This window comes from Sylvia atricapilla, chromosome 18 (assembly GCF_009819655.1).
Source record: "Sylvia atricapilla isolate bSylAtr1 chromosome 18, bSylAtr1.pri, whole genome shotgun sequence".
In the NCBI taxonomy this organism is placed as follows: Eukaryota; Metazoa; Chordata; class Aves; order Passeriformes; family Sylviidae; genus Sylvia; species Sylvia atricapilla.
This window is the reverse complement of record NC_089157.1, coordinates 5,461,066-5,483,527: the sequence shown is the minus strand read 5'-3', so window position 1 is coordinate 5,483,527 and position 22,462 is coordinate 5,461,066. Positions and strand designations below refer to the sequence as shown.

The 22,462-nt window shown below is 44.8% G+C and overlaps 1 protein-coding gene across 1 annotated transcript; it reads left to right on the top strand.

Annotated features, from left to right (window-relative positions):
- The first annotated feature begins 1,406 nt into the window (after positions 1-1,406).
- On the top strand, positions 1,407-21,678 carry LOC136369354 (myosin-3-like). Its single transcript, XM_066332136.1, has 38 exons — positions 1,407-1,625; positions 2,786-2,929; positions 3,010-3,166; positions 3,918-3,945; positions 4,029-4,137; positions 4,658-4,750; positions 5,048-5,111; positions 5,188-5,286; positions 6,310-6,413; positions 6,494-6,632; positions 7,184-7,302; positions 7,480-7,629; positions 8,063-8,233; positions 8,866-9,175; positions 9,345-9,418; positions 9,651-9,738; positions 9,822-9,939; positions 11,261-11,384; positions 11,465-11,601; positions 11,678-11,933; positions 12,113-12,355; positions 12,716-12,892; positions 12,973-13,118; positions 13,205-13,295; positions 13,705-14,094; positions 14,196-14,322; positions 15,412-15,530; positions 16,029-16,225; positions 16,402-16,585; positions 17,237-17,402; positions 18,007-18,131; positions 18,329-18,637; positions 18,724-18,927; positions 19,045-19,170; positions 20,717-20,887; positions 20,974-21,078; positions 21,153-21,248; positions 21,369-21,678. The coding sequence occupies exons 1-38, from the start codon at positions 1,422-1,424 to the stop codon at positions 21,621-21,623; spliced, it is 5,919 nt and encodes a 1,972-aa protein (XP_066188233.1). The 5' UTR covers positions 1,407-1,421; the 3' UTR covers positions 21,624-21,678.
- The last annotated feature ends 784 nt before the right edge of the window (positions 21,679-22,462 follow it).

Below are 22,462 nucleotides of genomic sequence, written 5' to 3'. Positions count from 1 at the left end.
TAGTCTCCAATTTGCCATGTTTGTGACATCATATTTCAGTCATGGCCTCCCGTCCTGTCCTCCCTGACCCATGTAAGCCACAAGAATTTCCAAAACTGTTCCTACATGAATCTTCATCTTCTTTTTCCTTCTCATGGCCTTGTTCTCCACCTCATACAGAGCTGGTTTGGGCTCCTCCACCACTGTGCAGCTCTGCCCAGGCAATCTGTGAGCAGGAGCAGTGAGGCAGGTCCCTCCTGTGCTATCATTTGTTTGACATGTTGGTGAGAGTGAAGTGCTGGCTGTGGTCGTAGCTGGCAGGAGAGCATGTTTCCAGTAAAGAAAATTTCCACCAAAGAAAAGTCTACAGACCACAGTAGATCCCAGAGTTACTAAAATTGGGAGAGAAGAGTAGGTCCTTTCTTTACACACTGTATATGGCAAAAAATGAACATGAATTGGTGAGCAGGCGGGAGTGTCGATCCCTTCCTTCCAAATATAGGGAAGGGGCTGAACTAGGGGAACTAAGCTGAGCCTATAAAAGTTGTCAGGGAGAAAGCCCTTGCTAGTGGCTACTGATGTCCTAGCCATGCTCATGGCCATGCTGTGACTGACCTGCAGAGGGACAGAGGGCTCCTACCCACGGGTCTTGTTCCCCATGCTTGGATCTCACAAGGCTGTAGCACTGTGGTGGGAATTCTGCTGTAGATTCCTTGGGCAGGGAAGGAATGGTCCCTGGTGAACTTTGCTGGCCCTCAAAAGGCACAGTTACCTGCAGTGAGAGGTGTTGGGCCTTTGGAGAGGCTGCAGCTTGGTTGAAGTCTGACCTTTGACTCTTTCTCTTTCAGAGATACGAGATGTCAGCTGGTTGGTTCCTTTCTGCTTTCTGTTGACTGATTGTTAAGGTGAGGATTTGGGGCATGAAAACTAATAGCTTGCCCAGGCTGGCATGAGCTGGTTTTTCTCCTGTGCTCACTGTGGGCAGATCCCTGTTTTTCCCCCTCCATGAGCTCCTTTAACAAGCCACAGCACATGTCCATTCCTGCTCACTGTGGCTGCTCACCAGAGAACTAGGACAGGCTCCATGTTAATAGAGAGAGGGGAAGCAATAATTTAAAAACCAGAAGAAAAATAATCTTCAGGGCTTCCTTTTTCCAACGAATACACAAGTCCTTCAGATCTGACCACCTTCCTGGAGAGCCCTCCTTCTCCTTTGGATATGGATCTCCTTTCTTTGGGGCTATGAAGGGTAGTAGCTCTTCTTCACTGCCTTTGTACCTTCCAGCTTGGAAAAGCAAACAACTCCCTCGAGATCTCACCGCACACACCTGAGAGCTGGGAGGGCTGAGCTTGGAGCAGCCATCTGGGGGTGAATGTTCAGCTCCACTCTGCCCTAAGCACCACACTGGGGACCAGCCCAGCAGAGTCTGTCTTTCAGAGCCATGAGCAGAGACGCTGGCATGGAGATTTTTGGTGAGGCCGCCCCGTACCTGCGCAAGTCTGAGAAGGAGAGAATAGAAGCCCAGAACCAGCCATTTGATGCCAAGACCTACTGCTTTGTGGCTGACCCCGAGGTGGAGTACACCAGGGGCAGGATTAAGGCTGCACAGGATGGGAAGATAACTGTTGAGACAGAGGATGGCAGAGTAAGTGCATTCCTTCTGGCCCTTCTCCCAGCCCTGCTTAGGGACCAGGGTATCTACTGGGGATGAACTGAGAAGGACCAGGCTAGCTCAGGCAGGAAATCTGCCCTGCCCTCTCCATCCTCTGACTGGCCCCATCACAGCCTCCACAGGAAAGTATAGTTCTGGATGGTGGGATAAAAGTATTCATTATATAATTATTCTTGGTTTGGGCTCTAAAAATCAGGCAATGCTCTAAACCAGGTTGGATCATTGCCTTGCCAGACTTAACTTAGTTTTTAACACTTTCTCAGCTAATGCTGTCATATCCAGTCACAAATTCCTTCCTTTACTGGTAGCTGAGCAGACAGATACTCTGCAAGGCGCCTTTGCATGTGAAGTTGTCAGTGTCACTGGCTGCAGTTCCTCAGAGGAGCATCCAAGGTGTTAATCTTCCAAAACGCTGAAATGTCTTAGCAGCTCATGTCCTGATACCTTTTGTAAGAATAACTGCAGCAATTCAAAGAGCAACCATGACCAACATATTGGCGCTAGGTGCTACAAGGCTTTCAGAAAGCAGTGGCTGAGTTAAGCTGCTGCCAGCTGTGAACATCTGCTGCCCCCACAACATATCCACAGGCTCTGGCTGTGTGACAGGATGGAGCCTCATGGTGTGAGCCCTGCAGACGGTGCTGTTTGGTAGAGACAAGCCTTTCTTTAATTGGGAATGGCCACAGGCAGCAGTGGAACAAGTCTGTCCCAAGGATAGATTTGCAGTTGATGAGTCTTGTGCTGTTCGTGTCTCAGCTCTCTGGCACTGTCATGGGAACCCTGGAGGCTGGGAGGTTGGCTGGCCAGCAGATGTGCACCAGGCTCTTACAGCCATGAGCAGCAGAGACCTAAAGTTCAGAAGGAGTGATAATGTGTTGGAAGGTCCAGCACAAATCATGTCTGTGTGGTCACTGCAATTCCAGTAAATTTACAGCCTGTCATTGTACCAGTGTTGTAGAGTTCCTGGCTGGCTGCAATGTTTGCCCTGAAATAGCCCTGTCTTGCTCAGCACAGTTAAACAGAAAGAAAAAATATGAATTAGTAGCATTAGAGATGTTATTACTTCTCTGTGGTTGTGGAAGGACTGTCAAGAGCTGCTGAACCAAGGTTTGTTCTTTCTTTCTGAATTATAGACAGTTGCTGTCAAACCTGATGATGTGTATGCCATGAACCCACCTAAGTTTGACAGAGTTGAGGATGTGGCTATGCTGACCCACCTGCATGAACCTGCTGTGCTCTACAACCTCAAGGACCGCTACAGCTCCTGGATGATCTATGTAAGTTCCTTCTTCTGGCAAAGGAGAAAACACAGCTGCAGGAGCTGGACTTCAGTGACACCTCTGTTATTTTCCTGCAGACCTACTCGGGTCTCTTCTGCGTCACTGTCAACCCCTACAAGTGGCTGCCGGTGTACAACCCCGAGGTGGTGTTGGCCTACCGAGGCAAGAAGCGCCAGGAGGCCCCTCCACACATCTTCTCCATCTCTGACAACGCCTATCAGTTCATGCTGACTGGTGAGCTTTTCTATTTTAACCAGACTTGGAGTAAAAAAGTGTGTGCAGAACTGCTGCTTCTGCCAAATGCCACTCCATACTGCCATGGCTCAGTTGCCTTTCCCATCCCTTGCAGGGTGCTTGGTCTGTGTAATATTACAGATTATCTGCTTGGCTTTTATTATCAAGCCTAACTGATGCAAACCCAGTTCCAGACAGTTTCCCCCAGATCTTGAAATATTTTGTTATTTTTGAAGCACTGTGCTTGTTTTGCTGCACATTATTCATATTTCTGGTCTAAGTACTAAGCTAAGCAGCTAAGAGTCTCTGTCAGAGAGCGCTAACAGGGACCTCTGCAAAGGGCAGCTGCACTTGGACAGGACACAATATCTGGGAAGTCCCTGGGCAGCACACCTGTATGTGGCTTCAGGGACAGCAGGTCGATCCAGAACAGAGCTGGTAGAAATACTGGCACCAAAACATATGGTTTTAATTTGAATAAAGTCCTGTCCCATATTTAATAGTATTAAAAGGTAAAGAATGGAAAAGACAGGAGCAAAAACAAGCAGAGGATGAACAAAGGAGCTGGAGAGAAGACAAAAAGTGGAGTATAGGGAGGGGAAGAGAGGTGGAGAGTAGACCATGCACCTTTTCAGTTTTGCCTGCAGAGGTTTTGTTTCATTCCCCCTGCAAGACACCAGGTCGCAGTTACCTGAGAACCAGCACTTTCCCCACAGCTTCTCTGACTGCCACTATTTTTTCCCTTTGACAGATCGTGAAAACCAATCCATCCTGATCACGTAAGTGCATCTGCCACTTCGGGCTTTGTCTCCAGCAAGGCATGGCCCTTGATCATTCTTCACTCTGAGCCTTCTTTCTCCAGAGGGGAATCCGGGGCCGGGAAGACGGTGAACACCAAGCGCGTCATCCAGTACTACGCGACAATCGCTGCCAGCGGGGACCCGGCTGCCAAGAGGGAGTCCCCAGTGAAGGTGTGAGGAGGAAGGGCTTGGGGAAGGGCAGCTCAGGATGTAATCCCCTTGTAGCCCTGGTGACACACATTTACCTCAAAATATCTTTTATTAGCTTCGGCCACTCTTGAAAGGCGGTAGGACCAGGGGATGATGTGTGGTTAGGACCGCAGCAAACACAAGCCACCAGAGCTGCCACAGACACTGCCAAGGTGTATCTTTACCTGGACTGAAACCAGGTCTGCAGCATTGGTGCCCAGGAAGAATCAGAGGCTCCAGTCTCAAACATGGATCAATCTGCCCCTGTGGCTGAGGCCTGAGAGCTCTGACTGTGGGAGAAAGTCTGAATAAGAGAAAAATGAGATATTTGTTGTTTACCCCCAGTGCTGGTTCTTGGTGCTGGAGTCGAGAAGGTGCTGCAGTAGCACTGAAAAGCTGAAATGAAGTGCATGTGGCTGCACATGTAATCATGCCACAGAGTCCCTTCTTCCTATCACATAGCTCACGGTGTTTTTCAATAATTATTCAATTATTCCTGCAGGGTACGCTCAAGGATCAAATCCTCAGTGCCAACCCACTGCTGGAGGCCTTTGGGAATGCCAAGACTGTGAGGAATGACAACTCCTCACGCTTTGTGAGTCTGTCCCTCTGCCCTCCTGTATTTCTAATGCTCTTTGCATGCTTCTCAGCTATGACTATGAGCCCCTTGGCTGGGAAAAAGGTTCTTGCTGACCAATTTCTTGTTTCTTTATGAAATGCTGATGTGTTAGCAGCTGTTTCATGCTCATATTGCTGTAGCAAAGTGTTCCCCTTATCTATCTTTATTGATCAAAGCTAATCAGACTGATTTGGTGATGCTGTCACTAAGACTGAAGAGACAGAAACACTCTGAGATTGCTGCACTGACCACCAGCTTTTGTCTGCTTGCCAGGGTAAATTCATTCGTATCCATTTTGGAACCTCTGGGAAACTGGCCTCCGGTGACATTGAGACCTGTGAGTAACTGAGGGGGGTGACAGCCTCACTAGAACATAAAGAACCTGAAAAATGTCTAAACCGTGTATGTTACAGATTTGTTGGAAAAGTCAAGAGTCACTTTCCAGCTGAAAGCTGAGAGAAGCTACCACATCTTCTACCAGATCCTCTCCAATAAGAAGCCTGAACTGCTTGGTAAGGACAGCCACCACCTGGTGACATTGAGTAAAGTCAGCGTGGGAAACGTTTCCCTCCATGTGCCGGCTCAGTGACAGAGGGTCCCGTGGTACCAGGGCACAATGCCCTGTGCCACATGGCCCCAGGTGCCCTTTTGGCAGTGCCTCAGTCTGTGCAGAGCAGGGATCATGTGCTGATTTATGTCCTCAGCATTGCAGCGTTGGCCCTGCCCAGGTTCTCTGAATAACAGGGTCACACTAGGGCTTTACTCCATCCCCATTTATCCTCCCTGGGTAAGTTCTAACTTACCCAATCCTCCCTGGGTAAGTTCTAACAAACTGTGCAGGTGAGGTGCAGGGGTGGCCAATGTACTCTGCCTTGCACCTTGCTATTCTCCAAGGTGTGGAAATTCCAACTTAGGTGGGCCAGATCCTGTGAATAATCTTCAGTAGAAAGGTAAGCAATTCTGGGTGCAGAATGGGCAGGTATTCTGAATTACAAACCATTTATCTGAGCTTTTCATCACATGGGCAAAGGTTATTTCCTGTTTCCAGTGCAACCCCTCTGACCTTTTCCCTTTTACCACTGCCACTCCCTACCCATGGCCCACATCTGTCCTTTTTGCCACACACCCAGCAACTGTACTCATCCTTGGTCCACTCTGCCCATCCTTCTCAACTATCCACAGAACATTCCCCAAGGTGGAGCTCCTGCTCCCATCCTCACACTCTATATGTGTCATATATGAGGATAAGCACAAATGAGCCTTATCTAAAGGCCTCTTTCTCAAAAGCTCTTTCTGTGGATGGCCTGTGTTCTGTGTCTTCACAGAGACAGCTCAGCTCTCAGTTCACAACATATTAAACTGGAAGGACTGCCCAGCCAGGAGAAGGCAGATGAAAGGCTTTACTCTGTCAGGTCTCTTAACAGAAAATGAATAGTTTGGGATGCAAAAGGAAGGAGAGCTTGTGAAACCTTGCTGAACCATTGTTCCACCTTCCCTGCCAGGCTTTGTCTCTCACTTCTGTGTTTGCCTTTCAGAGATGCTCCTTGTCACAGCCAACCCCTGTGACTATCCCTTCATCAGCCAAGGGCAGATCTCTGTGGCCAGCATCAACGACCAGGAGGAGCTTGTTGCCACAGATGTGAGTACAGTTAGCAAGGAGAGACAGTCTCACTTTTCCTCTCACCACTGTTAAAACTAGCTGATCTGTCTGGTGTGCAGGTGGCCATTGACACTTTGGGCTTCAGCCCTGATGAGAAAATGGGGATTTACAAGTTGATGGGGGCAATCCTGCACTATGGGAACATGAAGTTCAAGCAGAAACCACGTGAGGAGCAGGCAGAGCCTGATGGCACAGAAGGTAATACCTTCAAGGTTGGGAGAGAACTATTTCCAACTGTTTCCATGCTATTTTTCTCGAGAAATGGAAGGAGTTTTCCAGGAGACATGCAGTTGTTCCTTCATAAACATAAAAAGGAGGTTTGATTTTCAACTTACTGCCTCAAGTAGAGGCACTTTCTGCATTCTCGTTTATTCCTGATGACTCTGCTGTAGGAGCCTGTGCCTGGAGCACGTTACTGTAGTGTTCTCCAGTTTCTGGTTACACACAGACAATTGTTCTGCCTGGGTGGCATTGTTGAGAAGTCGCTTGATGGGAAAAGCTCTGTGTAGCCCTATCAACAGTGTCCTCATGGGTTTCACCAAATCTGTTGGGGCTGCTGTAGCCACTCTGTCATAAGGACCAGTCCTACAAAGCTATTCAGAAAAGTAAATGAGAATATTAGTCAAGATTTGTGGATGGGGTAAAGCCAAGCAAGTTGCAGGTATCAGAGTGACCTCTGGTTGTTTCAAATACTTTGTGTGTGTCCGAGCTAAGAAGGAAGTATTTCAAGTTCTTATTTTGTTTTCCAGAGGCTGACAAAGCAGCATATCTGATGGGCCTGAACTCAGCAGACTTGCTGAAAGCTTTGTGCTATCCCCGAGTGAAAGTGGGGAATGAATATGTCATGAAGGGCCAAACAATGGATCAGGTGAGTGGCAAGGAGCAGCAGGGACTTTCCTCTCCCTAAGGAAAAGGAATGGGTTCAGGACACAGCTGAGAATGGTCGGGGACATTCAGGCCTGTTATGTGGGCATGGTGAGGGGTGTTTTGTTCTGGGGGTGCCCTAGCAGTGCCCTGACACAGGTGTGTGACCATCTCCCTGCAGGTGCACCAGGCAGTAAATGCCATTGCCAAGTCTGTCTATGAGAAACTCTTCCTGTGGATGGTTGTTCGCATCAACCAACAGCTGGACACGAAGCTGCCAAGACAGCACTTCATTGGGGTCTTAGACATTGCTGGCTTTGAGATTTTTGAGGTTTGCAGTACTCTCAGGCTCCTGCCTGTCTCTAAATGCTTTTTTTTCATTTTGTTTTTCTTCTCTGACTTTTCCTCTTCCTCACCCCTCAAAAGAGGGCAAATCAATCTGAAGCTGCTTCTGCCTTTGTAGATCCATCATTCACTTTGTAAGAGAAAAGACATGGCAGAAGCATAGCCATGGAGCTGCTGTCTCTCTGCCCACAGAATCTGTATTTAGGGACATTAGAACCACTCAAACCATGCATGCAGGCTGCAGCAACCCTGTGCTGCACTGCACAACTTTTCTGTGAGCCTGGACACCCGTGGTGTATTCTTTACACTGTTATCAAAACCGTATTAAGACAGTCCGTTTAACTTTGCCATGACATCTCTGTGAAGAAAAATTGATCAGAGGCAGTTTAACACTATTAACACACTTACTCAAATATTAGTTTAACAGCTTTGAGCAGCTGTGCATCAACTTCACCAATGAGAAACTGCAACAGTTCTTCAACCACCACATGTTCGTGCTGGAGCAGGAGGAGTACAAGAAGGAGGGCATTGAATGGGAGTTCATTGACTTTGGCATGGACCTGGCTGCCTGCATTGAGCTCATTGAGAAGGTGAGTTTCTTAAGCATCTTGTGCAATCACATAAATTGGATGTGTAAAGGGTTCTTGAGAGTGTTTGCACTCAGTGCCTTTAATACAATCTCTCTGGGAAGCTTTCTTCACCTCCTCTGTTTCTTTCAATATTACCCTTGTAATTAATTAATTATCCACTGACTGGGAATGTATCCTGTCTTCTAAAAAGACACTGATTTTCTTTCTCTTTCCTTTGCTTCCTTTCCTTCCTTTGCTTCCTTTCCTTCCCTCCCTCCTCTTCCTCCCTCCTGTATTGATTCCCCATCAGGTTTTCTCTCAGTTAAATTCAAATCTCAGAAAGCCTCATGTCTGATTGATTTTTGTTCCTTCTGAGTAAGAAGTCACTACTGTATTCTAACAAGTTACTGCCCAGTTTTTGCCTGACATCTTTTGTTTTCCACACACTTTGGGGGTAGCTCAAAACTGTATATTAAAATCTAATTAGTTCTTTTAAGTATCTTGCCAGCTGTTCACAAAAAATCTTGCTTATCTGCTCCTCCCAGGCTAATTCTCTATAAAATACCTCCAGTACTTCAATTTTAGCATGCCTTTCACTCTGTATTATTATAGCTTGAATTCATCTTATTTAAAAATACTGTTTTTCTATCCAGCCCATGGGCATCTTCTCCATCCTGGAAGAGGAGTGCATGTTCCCCAAGGCAACTGACACCTCTTTCAAGAACAAGCTCTATGACCAGCACCTGGGCAAGTCCAGCAGCTTCCAGAAGCCCAAGCCTGGCAAAGGCAAGGCTGAGGCCCACTTCTCCCTGGTGCACTATGCTGGCACAGTGGACTACAACATCACTGGCTGGCTGGAGAAGAACAAGGACCCTCTGAATGAAACTGTCATTGGGTTGTTCCAGAAATCATCCATGAAAATTTTATGCCATTTTTATGCCAATTTTGCTTCTTTAGATGAAGGTAAGCTTGGAGGATTATGTTTCCAGCTTGGGATTTCCTACTGTACCTCTCACCTGACATGGCTCAGTGTTGAGTCAGTGCTTGTGTGCTGTGTGTTATATGCACAGTTATAACACTGTCAAAGGGATCTGCAGCAGTTCCTGAGCTGGACTGTCATCTCATTTTCCAGTTGAAGGTGGTGGGAAGAAGAAAGGAACCAAGAAGAAGGGCTCTTCCTTCCAAACTGTCTCTGTACTCTTTCGGGTAAGCTCTCTAGCAGAGACTGTCACACCTGTGTCCACAGCCCCATTTTCATTATAAGACAAGGAGGGAAGTTCTTCAGTAGTAGCCATTTACTTTGTTGATGCTTACACAGGATTGTAGAATATTCAGTAGAAGAATAAGGAGAATGTTCTAAATTTTTTCTTTTCAGCTGAGTCAAATCACTTTGAGAACTGAGATAATATAGAGACTAGAAGTGATCTCTGTTTTACAGGAAAATCTAAATAAACTGATGTCTAACTTACGAACTACTCATCCTCACTTTGTGCGTTGCATCATTCCCAATGAAACAAAGACCCCAGGTAATTCATAAACCACAGAATAGAACAGGGCAGAAAGAGCAGTGCCAGAACAATCAGTGTGTCCCCATGCTGCTCTGTCACAGGCCTGATGGATCACAAGCTTGTTCTGCACCAGCTGCGATGTAATGGTGTTCTGGAAGGCATTCGGATCTGCAGGAAAGGGTTTCCTAACAAGATACCTTATGCAGATTTCAAACAAAGGTCAGTGAATAACATTCTTGTGTTTGCATTGAGCCTATTCATTTGAAAGAAGAGTCTTGCTAAACCAGTCCATGATACAGTTTTTAGAAAAAGGCTATTTTAATATTTAACACGCATGGAAAGCAAAACACGTATCTAATAGCATGCTCTGTGTGGGCAGTGCCCACCCAGATGCCTTCATCATACTGTATGCCAAAACCTATTTTTAATTCATTCCTGTTCATCTGAATGTTTGGATATTCTTTGCTTTAATTCTCAAATTGGGCACAAATATGTTTCAGCAAAAACACAGAAGGTGGTCTGTGCACATCCTGTATTTAACTGCTATCTAGTAGAGGTTTGAATAAGTCTAACGAGAATGGTTTTACAACGATGAAATTGTGTTAAATTCAACACTACTTCTTGATGAAATGCTAAATTTGACTGGCAAATAGAGCTGCAGTAACAAAAGGGACTCCAACAGGAAATCCAAGTTAGTTCCACATGGCCCTCTCATTTTGTAGTGGGTTAATATTTCTGCATGCTATCATTTCTACAGCATTAGCAGATTCATTTATAGATAAAATCCCACAACCAAAAAGTCTTATCATGGGAACTGCTGCAAATAACACATTTATTAAGGGTTGCTAAATTCAGGGCAGCCCAGCTGGGGTCATCTGCTCATCATGTAAGAACAAAGGCAAATGCAGGGTCAGATCACTAAGCACAAAGCAATCACTCCCCCCTTACAACTCTGTGCAGGGTATGCTGGAGAGGAGGACACTGAGAAGGGCTGAAATGGTGTTTTGGGTACCAACTGAAGCATTGGCCCAGCCATTGATATGGGAGGGCAGATTTGTGTGTCGATGCTGGAAATAAACATAGAATAATCTCTCAGTGTAGGATTAGGAAGTCCATTGCTGCACACAAAGTCTAATTCTGGGTTACATGGTTCAAGAGGAATGTGAGAAGCTGGATATGGTTCAGAAAAGCAGTTCCCCTACTCTTAAAATATTTCCATTCTGTAAATTCTTAAAGCTAACCCAATGAGCTGGACCCCTAGAGTAGTGATAATGACTGTGGCACAGACAAACAGAGCCTCTCAGGTGCAGAAAACAGACTGTCCATGCCTTCAGTCTCAATGAGGGCTGTAACATATCCTTGGAACCTACTGAACTGACCTGCTGCTATTTCCTGCTTTTCTTACTGCTTTGCTAATTTGAGGGTGGAGGTGTGAGCCAGACTCAGCTTTCCTCTGTATCTTCAAACTGACAGCTGTTCTTGTGGCATCCTGTGCACTAAAATGGTACTGTTGGGTAAGCTTTTTACTTTATTTTATCAGATACCACCTTCTGAATACCAGTGTCATTCCAGAAGGAAAGTTTATTGATAGCAGGAAGGCGTGTGAAAAGTTGCTGTCTTCCATTGAGATAGATCATACTCAGTACAAATTTGGACACACAAAGGTAAATGTTTAATTTTGTCAAACATTCATTGCATTGAAATGTAAACCCAGCAACGAGTGATGTCTGTTCTTTGGCTGCAGGTGTTCTTCAAGGCAGGTTTGCTGGGTGTCCTGGAAGAGATGAGAGATGACTGTTTGGGGCAGCTGATCACACGGACCCAGGCTTTGTGCAGGGGATACCTCCGGAGACTTGAGCTGAAAAAAATGTTCGACCACAGGTGTGAATCCTCTGCCAGGTCTGGTTGCTCAAAGATGGGCTTTATTCACAGCACTGATGGATCGCTTTGGTTTCAGAGAGTCCATCCTCTGCATCCAGTACAACATCCGTGCATTCATGAAAGTCAAGCAGTGGCCCTGGATGAAGCTGTACTTCAAGTTAAAACCCCTCTTAAAATGTGTGGGAACTGAGAAAGAGCTGGCCATGATGAAGGAAGAGTTTGAGAGAACAAAAGAAGAACTGGCTAAATCAGAAGCCAGGAGGAGCAAACTGGAAGAAAAAATGGTAGCTCTGGTGCAAGAGAAAAAGGACCTACAGCTGCAAGTACAAACTGTAAGTAATTTTAATAATTTTTGGCTCTTCAGATTACATCAGATTTGTCTGAGTGTTCAGGAAAGGGCTGAAAGGAAATTACATTATTTCATGTACCAGCCACTTAAAAAGCAGGTGATTTCTGCAAATGTCAGTGCCAATGTGTGATAATGAAATACGCTTTGGTTCTCTATATAAAGGAAAATGAAAACTTGGCTGATGCTGAAGAAAGATGCGACCAGCTGATCAAACTAAAATTCCATCTGGAAACAAGAATAAAGGAGGTAATGGAAAAGCTGGAAGATGATGAAGAGATGAATGCTGATCTGGCAGCCAGAAAGAGGAAACTGGAGGATGAATACTCCGAGCTGAAGAAAGATATGGATGACCTGGAGTTAACATTGGTCAAGGCTGAAAAGGAAAAGCATGCCACTGAAAACAAGGTGCTTTTTATTTCTGAAATGTTTAATAACAGTTGCTCTGTCTATGTACAGGCTGTATAGGTTCAGTAAACTTGAATGCTGACATGCTGCTGTGTAAAGAGATCCATGGGCCTGGTATTGAATCTGGACATCTCTGCAGGAAAACTAACCCACAAGCATGCAAAAATGCACTAAAATTAGAGTTCAGCATTGCTTTGTGACTTCTGAAGATTTGATATACAAGCAGAGAGATTGTAGAGTGTGACCATACAATGGCCAAAGCCTCTTTGGGAGTCTAACAGCAAGTTCATTGTCTGTGTTCATTGCCTATGTGATGGCTATTAATTATTAGTGACCTTTAAGTATTTTGCCTTACAATAGGTCAAAAATCTGACTGAAGTAGTGACAGGTTTGGATGAGACTGTTGCAAAGTTAGTCAAGGAGAAGAAGGCCCTGCAAGAATCCCAGCAGCAGGCAGTGGACGACCTGCAAATAGAGGAGGACAAAGTTAATACCCTCACCAAGGCTAGGATCAAGCTGGAGCAGCAAGTGAACCATGTGAGCATGTTCAACACAAGGAGAAGGAGCAGATTCTTTAGTTGTTCCGTCAGTCATGTTTATATATGTTTATGTTGCAGATTGAAGGATCTTTGGAACTTGAAAAAAAAGCATGTGTGGACCTTCAACGAGCAAAGAGAAAGCTTGAGGGAGACTTGAAACTTGCACAGGAAACCATAGTAGATCTGGAAAATGATAAACAACACTTGGATGAAAAATTAAGGAAGTATGAGAAAAAAATTGGTGAAAAATGTATTATTTGGCTTTAACTGGGCATAGTTTCTTTTAACAAAAACAACATCTCCTTCACAGGAAAGACTTTGATTTTAACCAGATGCAAAATAAAGTTGCAGAATGGCAAAATTCAGGTACTCATTTGCAGAAGAAGATGAGAGAATTGCAGGCAAGACACTTTATATACCTACTTCATCATTACTGATTGCTTGTTTTAAACTGTCATACCACGAATAATGCTTGTCCACAGTTTGGCATTGGCTCTGTCAGACACAGGTGGCTTCTCCTCACAGAAGCCACCCCTGTATCCCCCCCACTACCAAAACCTGGCCATGCAAACCCAATACAACAACAGAAGGCTGTGAACTAAAGCTAGAATGAGTTGATCCATAGGTCCTTTCCTGTCAGTAAGTCTTTACCTATAATGCCAAAACAGTGACATTCAAAGGAAGTTTTGTTTTGCTTACAGTCTCCAGAACAAGGTTCTTGGCTTCCTACTGTGACAAATATGCAGTAACTTAAGCACTGAAAGACTTGTTCTCTATTTAATTCCTGATGTGCTATTCTCTGTTATACAGGCTCGTGCTGCAGAGCTGGAAGAGGAGGCCACGAGTGAGAAAGCGACGCGGGCGAAAGCAGAGAAGCGTTGTGCTGAGCTGGCTCAGGAGCTTGAGGAAATCCGTGGAAGCCTTGCAGAGGCTGGGGGAGCCACCACTGCTCAAAGGGAGCTCACCAAGAAGCGTGAGGCAGAATTCCAGAAGATGCGGCGTGACCTGGAAGAGGCCACGCTGCAGCACGAAGCCACGGCTGCCGCCCTGCGCAAGAAGCACGCGGACAGCACAGCTGAGCTGGGGGAGCAGATCGACAACCTGCAACGCGTGAAGCAGAAGCTGGAGAAGGAGAAGAGCGAGCTGAAGATGGAGATTGATGACTTGGCCAGTCGTACAGAGACCATTACCAAGTCCAAGGTGTTTCTTTATAACTTGAATACTCAAATTGCCAACATTTCTGACTGATGGGAACTTTACAAACACGCCTACACAGATTCTACTTCTTTTTTCTCTTTCAGGCTGTTCTGGAAAAACGGTACCGCGTGCTGCAAGATGAGATGCATGAGATGAAAGCCAAACTTGAGGAGCACCAGAGGAATGTCAATGAGATGGTGATGCAAAAATCCCAGCTTCAGACAGAATCTGGTAAGGAAGGCACAAAGATGTGCTGAGAGAATATTTTTTCCCTTCAGTACCAAACAGATTGTCTCATGTGTACCATTCTCTGACCAGTTTGTTGTAAGGTTGTCGCCCCAAGTTTGCCTGCTTTTCACTGTGCATTTTGTTCTCACACAGCTTCAAGAAAACTATGTATATTTTTAGAATTTATCTACTTTTTTTATATATTTCTCCTCTGGGAGGAGAAAGATGATTGATTGTGATGTGCCCCCTGATGAACGAGGTTGAAGAGGTGGCAACCTGTGTAGCCAATCTTTGGTCTGCTTGTCAAAGTGTATATAAGATGGAGTCAGAGAAATAAAGTAGAGAGCTTTCCTGCTGACCTTTCTGCTGCCTGCTTCGTTCTTTTGTGTCCCTAACAGTGACATAAGGTCATTGAACATCATGCTCAAGGGGAATCCTAGAACGAAACTGAAAACTTGAGAAAAAATGTAAAATAGCTTAGGAAGAATCCGCAAAAGACAATATTGGAAGGCTACAAGAAGTACTGAGAATTCTAGAGATGGAGACATAAGCTGTAGGCACCTCTCCAAGAAAGGGTGAAGAGGTATACATCAGCCCCCAGGACAGAGGGTATATATGGAATAAATGTTTTCCAGTTACTGTAAATCTTATGAAATGAAACTTTAGGGTTTATCTCTTCCATCACAAGGCCAATTATAGGAAACTACTACAGGATTTTGTGTCAGTTCAGGCAGTGTGACAGCATAAAATCCTACTGCTTCAAAATGAAAATTGGGTTTTAAAAGAAACAATTCAATTTTTGAAAGCATTTTTCTTCGGGAAAAAAATAGCATCTAGTGGATCAGAACTGTAATAAGCTATATAATTACAATTAGGGAATTTGGTCAATTTAAATAAAGAAAGAACAACAGCAAAAGCATTTTGAAGGATTGAAATATATTGTGCAATGGTAGATATATGTACATAATGGGAGGAACTGATAAGGTAAACAGTGCTGTGTGATTCCACTACTATTATTATTGTTATTATTATTGACTGTTTTCAGGATGCTTAATCTGGACAGTATTGAGAACTTGCCCTCTCTTGTCATAGGTGAACTCAGCAGTCAGATCAGAGAGAAAGAAACCGAAAGGTTGCAGCTGTCCAGAAGCAAGCAGGCACTTACACAGCAAATAGAGGAACTCAAGAGGCAGCTGGAGGAAGAGATCAAGGTAGTGTGAACTAGTGAGCACCTGATAAGGCTTCAAAATGTATCAGAGTCTCAGTTAATTTGAAAAACACTTTTGGGAATTTGTAAGTATTGCCTATATTCTAACGCAGTAAAATTAATCTCGGGAAGGATGTGTACAGTAAACACTGGGCAGTAAGTTCTTTGCAAAGGATGACTCTGGCATGCTGAAAGTTGATTTAACATGGTGAATTTTTTCATGTTTCTAAATTTTAAAGCCATAGTCTATGTGATTTCTTTAGCTTCTGTAGCCACAGGGAAGACAAGTTATAGTGTACACCAAGGTGAAGCCATCACTTTTGGTCATTTCTAGTGGTAGAGTTGGTGATAGGTAAAGGCAGCTTCCTGAACACTTACAAAGCCCCAGCCTTTTGTCTTCTGCCCACGCTGCAGTTATCATATTTCAGATATTTCAGAAGGTCATGAGGTCTCCTGTTGGTCGCAGCTAACAGAAATACATGATATTGTGGGTAATTTTTAGGCCAAGAACGCCCTGGCCCATGCCCTGCAGTCTGCTCGCCACGACTGTGACTTGCTCCGGGAACAATATGAGGAGGAGCAGGAGGCCAAAGGGGAGCTGCAGCGAGCCCTGTCCAAGGCCAACAGTGAAGTGGCCCAATGGAGAACCAAATACGAGACGGATGCGATTCAGCGCACCGAGGAGCTCGAGGAGGCCAAGTACAGAACAGATGAGATGAGCTGTCCAGATGTATATTGGGCAGAACATAGACCCACTTTTCGTAGCCTGACCTAAATGATTTTTTGGGGGTTTGCATATAGTCTTGATTAAAAAAAGACACATAATGCGATGGGGTTTTTTTAATCATATGCTTGTTTTATTTATGTGCCTTAAGGAAAAAGCTCTCTCAGCGTCTCCAGGAAGCAGGACAGCAGGCAGGCATGCTGAATTCCAAGTGTGCCTCCTTGGAGAAGATGAAGTTTAAGCTGCAGGGGGAAGTGGAGGATCTGACACTGGACATAGAAAGAGCAAACACATCAGCAGCTGCCCTTGACAGGAAACAGCAGAATTTTGATAAGGTCATAAATGAGCACAGTATCTTTCACGTGTAGCCTTCCAGAAAGCCAAACTAACACTCTGTACATCAGTCAATCCTGAAGTCAAGGTGAATCTAACTAGAGCCAATAGGGCATGGCAGCAGGATTTTGTCCTGGTTTCAGAGACTGCATTATTTATCTTGTACAAAATGTAGTCACAGGTAAAATAGCGTTTTTAGTACTAGCAAGAAATGAAACACAATAGCCTCTCCTATGAGGAAAGGCTGAGAGAACTGGGATTGTTCAGCCTAGAGAAGAGAAGCTTTGGGATGACCTAATTGTGGCCTTCCAGTGCCTAAAAGGAGCTATAAGAAAGATGGAGAGGAAACTGTTTACAAGAGCCCGGAGTGACAGGAGAGGAGGGAGAATGGCTTCACAATAACAAAGAGTAGGTTTAGATTGGATATTAGGATGAAATTCCTCTCTGTGAGGGTGGGGAGACCGTGGCACAGGCTGCCCAGAAAAGCTGTGGCTGCCTCATCCCTGTAAATGTCCCAAGGCCAGGTTGGACAGGGCTTGGAGCAGCCTGGGTTAGTGGAAGGTGTCCCTGCCCATGGCAGGGGATTTGGAAACAGGTGATCTTTAATGTTCCTTACAACCCAAAGCATTCTGTGATTCTATCATGTCTTCCAGGTCATTGCAGAATGGAAGGGGAAGTATGAGGAGAGCCAGCTGGAGCGGGAAGCTCTCTCTAAAGAAACAGGCTCGCTGAACACAGAGCTTTTCAAAGTGAAAAATGCCTATGAGGAAACCTTAGATCAGCTTGAAACAATGAAACGGGAGAATTCCGCTCTCCAGCGTAGGTGTTTGGCTCTGGTTTCTCATTAGCTTTCTCAGACCAACCACAGCGAGGTGTGCTCCACGAGCACACTCAGGTCAGCAGGAGAGCACCAAGTGACAGCACTCTGTCCTTCCTGTGCTCTCCATCTTAATGCAGAATACCAGTGGCTTACCAAAAGTTTTCAAGCATGTTTGTAAAGTGATTAAGCCAATAAAGCAAATGTCATGCCTCACTCATCTGCTGCAGATATTGAGGTACCATTCCCAGGTAAAAGTAGTGACCACTGGGGACTGAGCAGCTCATGAAAGTGAGTTTTATAGATGCACTGACAGGACCTGTACCTTTAGATGCTGATGGCTTATCCATAGATGTAACACATGCAGGGCTCTTCCAGGCTCTCTGTAACGAGGGCTGTGAAACTACACCTTGCACACCTGATACCCCACCTGGCCTGCATCAGTTGGTTGTGCCTGGTTTTATCTGTACATATTTACAGGTGTGTGTACCATTGTGTACACATGCACATTTGTGTATACATATTTATGTGTGCAAAACGGGTGCTGAATGCAGCAACCAATCATAGAGTTGAACTCATCTGGTTGGTGTCATTCTTCTCTCACAGAGGAAGCAGCTGATCTCACACAGCAAATTACTGCAAATGGCAAAATGATCAGAGACCTTGAGAAAGCCGAAAAGCAAGCTGAAATTGAAAAAAATGGTCTGCGATTAGCTCTGGAGGAGGCAGAGGTGAGATGGTTTAAATATTACTGTAAATAGTAAAGAGCATGCTGAGCAGCTTTCTGTTCCTTTTTCTAGCAGCAGTTGTGTGCAAGGTTGATTGCCACAAACTTTAGGAGTTTCTGTGCAGTCACTGAGTACCACCTCAATAATCATGTTCTTTGAGATGTTACCTACAGCTTTGTTTTTCTGCTTTTCCTTTTAAGGCAGCTCTTGAGCACGAAGAAGTCAAAATTCTTGGTGTCAATCAAGAATTGACTCAGATGAAGTCAGAAATCAGCAGAAAGATTGCTGACAAGGATGAGGAGATCAACCAGGTAGGAAAGAATCATGAAAAGATTGTGGAGACAATGCAGGGTGTTTTGGATGCTGAGATCAGGAGCAGGAATGAAGCCCTGAGGCTGAAGAAGAAGATGGAGGGAGACCTGAATGAAATGGAGATCCAGCTGAGCCATGCCAACCGCCAGGCTGCAGAGGCACAGAAACACCTGCACAGCATCCAGGGAGCTCTCAAGGTCTTGCTTTACCTTCTGGTTGATTTCTTTTTTAAGCACAGTATTTGAGAAATTCATTAGGACAACACTGGGCTCTTCAAATACAGGACACCCAGATCCATTTGGATGACACTCTCAGGTCACAGGAGGACCTGAAGGAGCAGGTGGCCATGGTGGAGCGCAGGGCAAACCTGCTGCAGGCTGAGATTGAGGAGCTCCGGGCAGCCCTGGAGCAGACAGAGCGCTCAAGGAAAGTGGCTGAGCAGGAGCTTCTGGATGCCACTGAACGTGTGCAACTCCTCCATACCCAGGTAATTTGCTTTGCTAAGACGGATGTATTTTGGGGTCCTGAGACTGATGCAGGAAGAATGAATAGTAATTGATGGTCTGTGTGAAAGACTCAAAGCCTCTCTCTTTCTCCTTCATAGAACATCAGCCTTTCTAATACCAAGAAGAAGCTTGAAACTGATATGGCACAACTCCAAACAGAGATAGAGGATGTTACTAATGGAGCAAAAAGTGCTGAAGAAAGAGCTAAGAAGGCAATGACAGATGTGAGAATGTTACTGTAGTTTTCACTTTGAATTTTCAGTGGCAGTGCTGCTGGGAGTTAATGTAAATATACTCTTGTCCATGTTGGACAAGGAACAAGTCTGTGGGCCGGATTGAAAAGGCTTCATGTCAGAGGAGGATTAGAGCAACAGAAAGCATGTCTTGCTGGCAGATGGGGCTGTTGCCATTATAAAGAACTAAACCTACATTTAGTCAGTCGAAACCAAAGTAACTTTCTTCAGTGCTGCATGAAAACTTAATCCACAAAGAAATCCTGCAGTACTGAAACAAGTAAACTGGCTAAGGTAACTGAATAGTTATCCTTGCAAAATCCTATTTAACAACTTTTTAAATGAGAGTTGTAAAATTTCCATTCAAAATTGTTGCCAAATCCTACCATGCATGACATATGAAGCTCACCCAGGCAGCAGGACTTGTATGTCATGGGACTCAATCTGCTCAGGATTTTTGATACAGAGGATCAAATCAAAATCTTAGATACATCATGTGGAACTAAAATAGAAACAACACTTTTCACCATGCTCATTAAAAGAAAAGAATAATTAAATAAAATCTCAAAACCATTAGGATTGGAAGAGACCTCTGCAGATCATCTACTCCAACCCCTCTGACCAGAAAGGATCACCTGCAGTAGGTGACACAGGAACAGGTCCAGACAGGCTTGGAATGTCTCCAGAGGGAGATTCCATGCCCTCCCTGGACAGCTCTTGCATGCTCTGCCACTCTCCATGGAAAGAAACTCTTCCTCAGGTTGAGGTGGTGTTGTGTTTTAATGATTTCTATTTTGTTTTAATAAAAGAGAAGGAAAACATTACAATGAATTATACGCACATATGCATATATATTTATATAAAACTTCTGGTGGTCACATTTTTCAATTTAGACCTTTTCAGATATTTTGCTGCCAAAGCAATTTGTTGAATTCTACATTAATTATAATTATGTATTTATAGCATTAATTATAATGTCACTAAGTATTTCACCAAAGAGCTTAATTACATTGTGAAGGAATCCAACATTTGAGAGCAAAAAAGGTTTTAGTTGGTCTTAAATGACACAGAATGTTTTAAACGATTTTGTGCCTTTGTGGCACTACCCTCCAGGAGGTTGTGGCAGTAGCAGGGCAAGCCCTAAAGCACAGCACTCAGCACAGCCAGATGTGTTGGCACAGAAGCCTTTCAGCTGTTCCATGTCCTGTTGCCAGACTCTGCCGTTGCTGTGGCTGTTTTCCCCCTGGCACCCAGCTGTTGGTGAGGTCACAGTGGGACCGTGCAGTGGCACAGAGCATTCTGCCCCCTTCTGTCACTCCAGCTCTGTGTGCAGTAAGGCAGACTTTTCCCACCCTTTTCACTACTCTTTCATGTCATGTTTTTTGCCATTATCAAGTCATGGAAAAAAAAAATCCAAGACAGGGAGTGAGGTGGCAGGGACGGTCAGCAGGACACAGGAGTTAATGTCCTGCACTGGTGCACAGTATGTGCTGTTCTTTCACATTTTTCCAGCTTCTTGTGTCATCTCCCTTCCAAGGCAGCCAGGATGGCAGAAGAGCTGAAGAAGGAGCAGGATACTAATGCCCACCTGGAGAGGAAAAAGAAGAGCCTGGAACAGATGGTGAAGGGCCTGCAGCAGAGTCTGGATGAGGCTAAACAGCTGGCATTGAAGGGAGGGAAGAAGCAGATCCAGAAGCTGGACGCCAAGGTGGGTACCAGCACGGAACATGGGTGTCAGAAACCTTCTCCAAGTGTGGTGTGAGGGCTTAAGGCAATTGTTGATTAATTCCCCAGATCCAAGAATTAGAAGCTGAACTGGAAGAAGAACGTAAACAATCCTCAGAGGCTCTGAGAGGCATCTACAAATCTGAAAGGCACTTGAAAGCACTCACTGTTCAGGTGGGTATAAAATAGAAAGCAATTCTGATGTTTTGTATCCCAGGGACATGAAATTGCACATTCTTTTTCCATAGTGTGAAGAGCAAAAGAGGACCATGATTAGGTTACAAGGTCTGGTGGATGAACTGCAGAAGAAAATCAAATCCTACAGAAGACAAGCTGAGGAAGCTGTGAGTCACTAAAACAAAGCAATTATTTATCAGTTCATAGGACTGTCAGTTTAAAAGTTGGCTCTGTGCCCCTGCACGTTGACAGATACCAGTTCTAAATTTTTTGCTGTGCAATTTCAGGGTGAACAAGCCAATACTGATCTCTCCAAACTGAGAACTGCACTGCATAGGATTGGTGAGGCCCTGGAAAGGGCAGATACTGCTGAGAGGCAAGTAAATAAACTCAGAGCTAAGGCCCAAGGATACCTTGCTACAAAGGTAAGGCTTTACTGCAGGTGTGCTCTTTGCTCCAATGCGTCTAGCAGCAGATTTGTGCCTTGCCAGTGGTACAGGCATCATTTGGAAAGGACAGCTCTGGAAGGAAGGGGCTTTTAAAGACAAGCTGAGTGGGTTGGGGTTGTTCAGCCTGAGGAAGAGAAGGCTCTGAGCAGATTTTATTCTGGCCCCCTTGAATTGGTCTTGTAAGAAAGACAGTAGAGGACTCCTTGCAAGGACTTTTTGTGACAGGGCAAGGAGTGATAGTTTTAAACTGAAACAGCAAATGTTTCTGTTGACCATAAGGAAGAAATAGGTATAATGAGAGTGATGAGACACTGGCACAGGTTGTCCAGAGAAGTTGTGCATCCCCATCATTAGAAATGCTGAGGCTCTGGTTGGATGGGACTCTGAGCAACTTTGTCTTGTGCTCCATCCTAGCTGGACGGTGCACTGATTAAATACTGGAATAGGCTGCCTGGGGAGGTGGTGGAATCACCATCCCTGGATGTGTTTAAAAAAAGACTAGACGTTGCACTCAATGCCATGATCTAGTTGAGGTGTTAGGGCTAGGTTGGACTCGATGATCTTGAAGGTCTTTTCCAACCTACACATTCTGTGATTCTGTGATTATGTGATATGGATGATTTTAGGGATCCAAAGACTCATCTTGGCATGTGTGGACTAATCAAAGCCTCTCCTTTCTAGGTGATGTCAGAAACTCAAAAATGAGCTTCCTCTGGGATGACTAAAACTTCTACAAATTATTTCTCCAGCTGTGGAAGTCATTTTCCCTATGTGTATGAACACAAACATTTTCTGTTGCTGTTGCTGTACTAGTGTCAATAAAATAGATACCTGCAACTTCAGATGCTCCAGATGTGAATGTTTAAATGAGAGTCTCATTTTGTTACCAAGTTAAATATAGTCAAAATGGAGGGTTTGAGCCTTACTCCTTC

Excerpts from the sequence above, each read along its gene's own strand:
- LOC136369354 (XM_066332136.1), top strand. The coding sequence starts at position 1,422 with ATGAGCAGAGACGCTGGCATGGAGATTTTTGGTGAGGCCGCCCCGTAC. Across the intron at positions 8,234-8,865 it reads GCATTGAGCTCATTGAGAAG|CCCATGGGCATCTTCTCCAT; the intron begins GTGAGTTTCTTA and ends TTTTCTATCCAG. Across the intron at positions 11,602-11,677 it reads AAAAAAATGTTCGACCACAG|AGAGTCCATCCTCTGCATCC; the intron begins GTGTGAATCCTC and ends CTTTGGTTTCAG.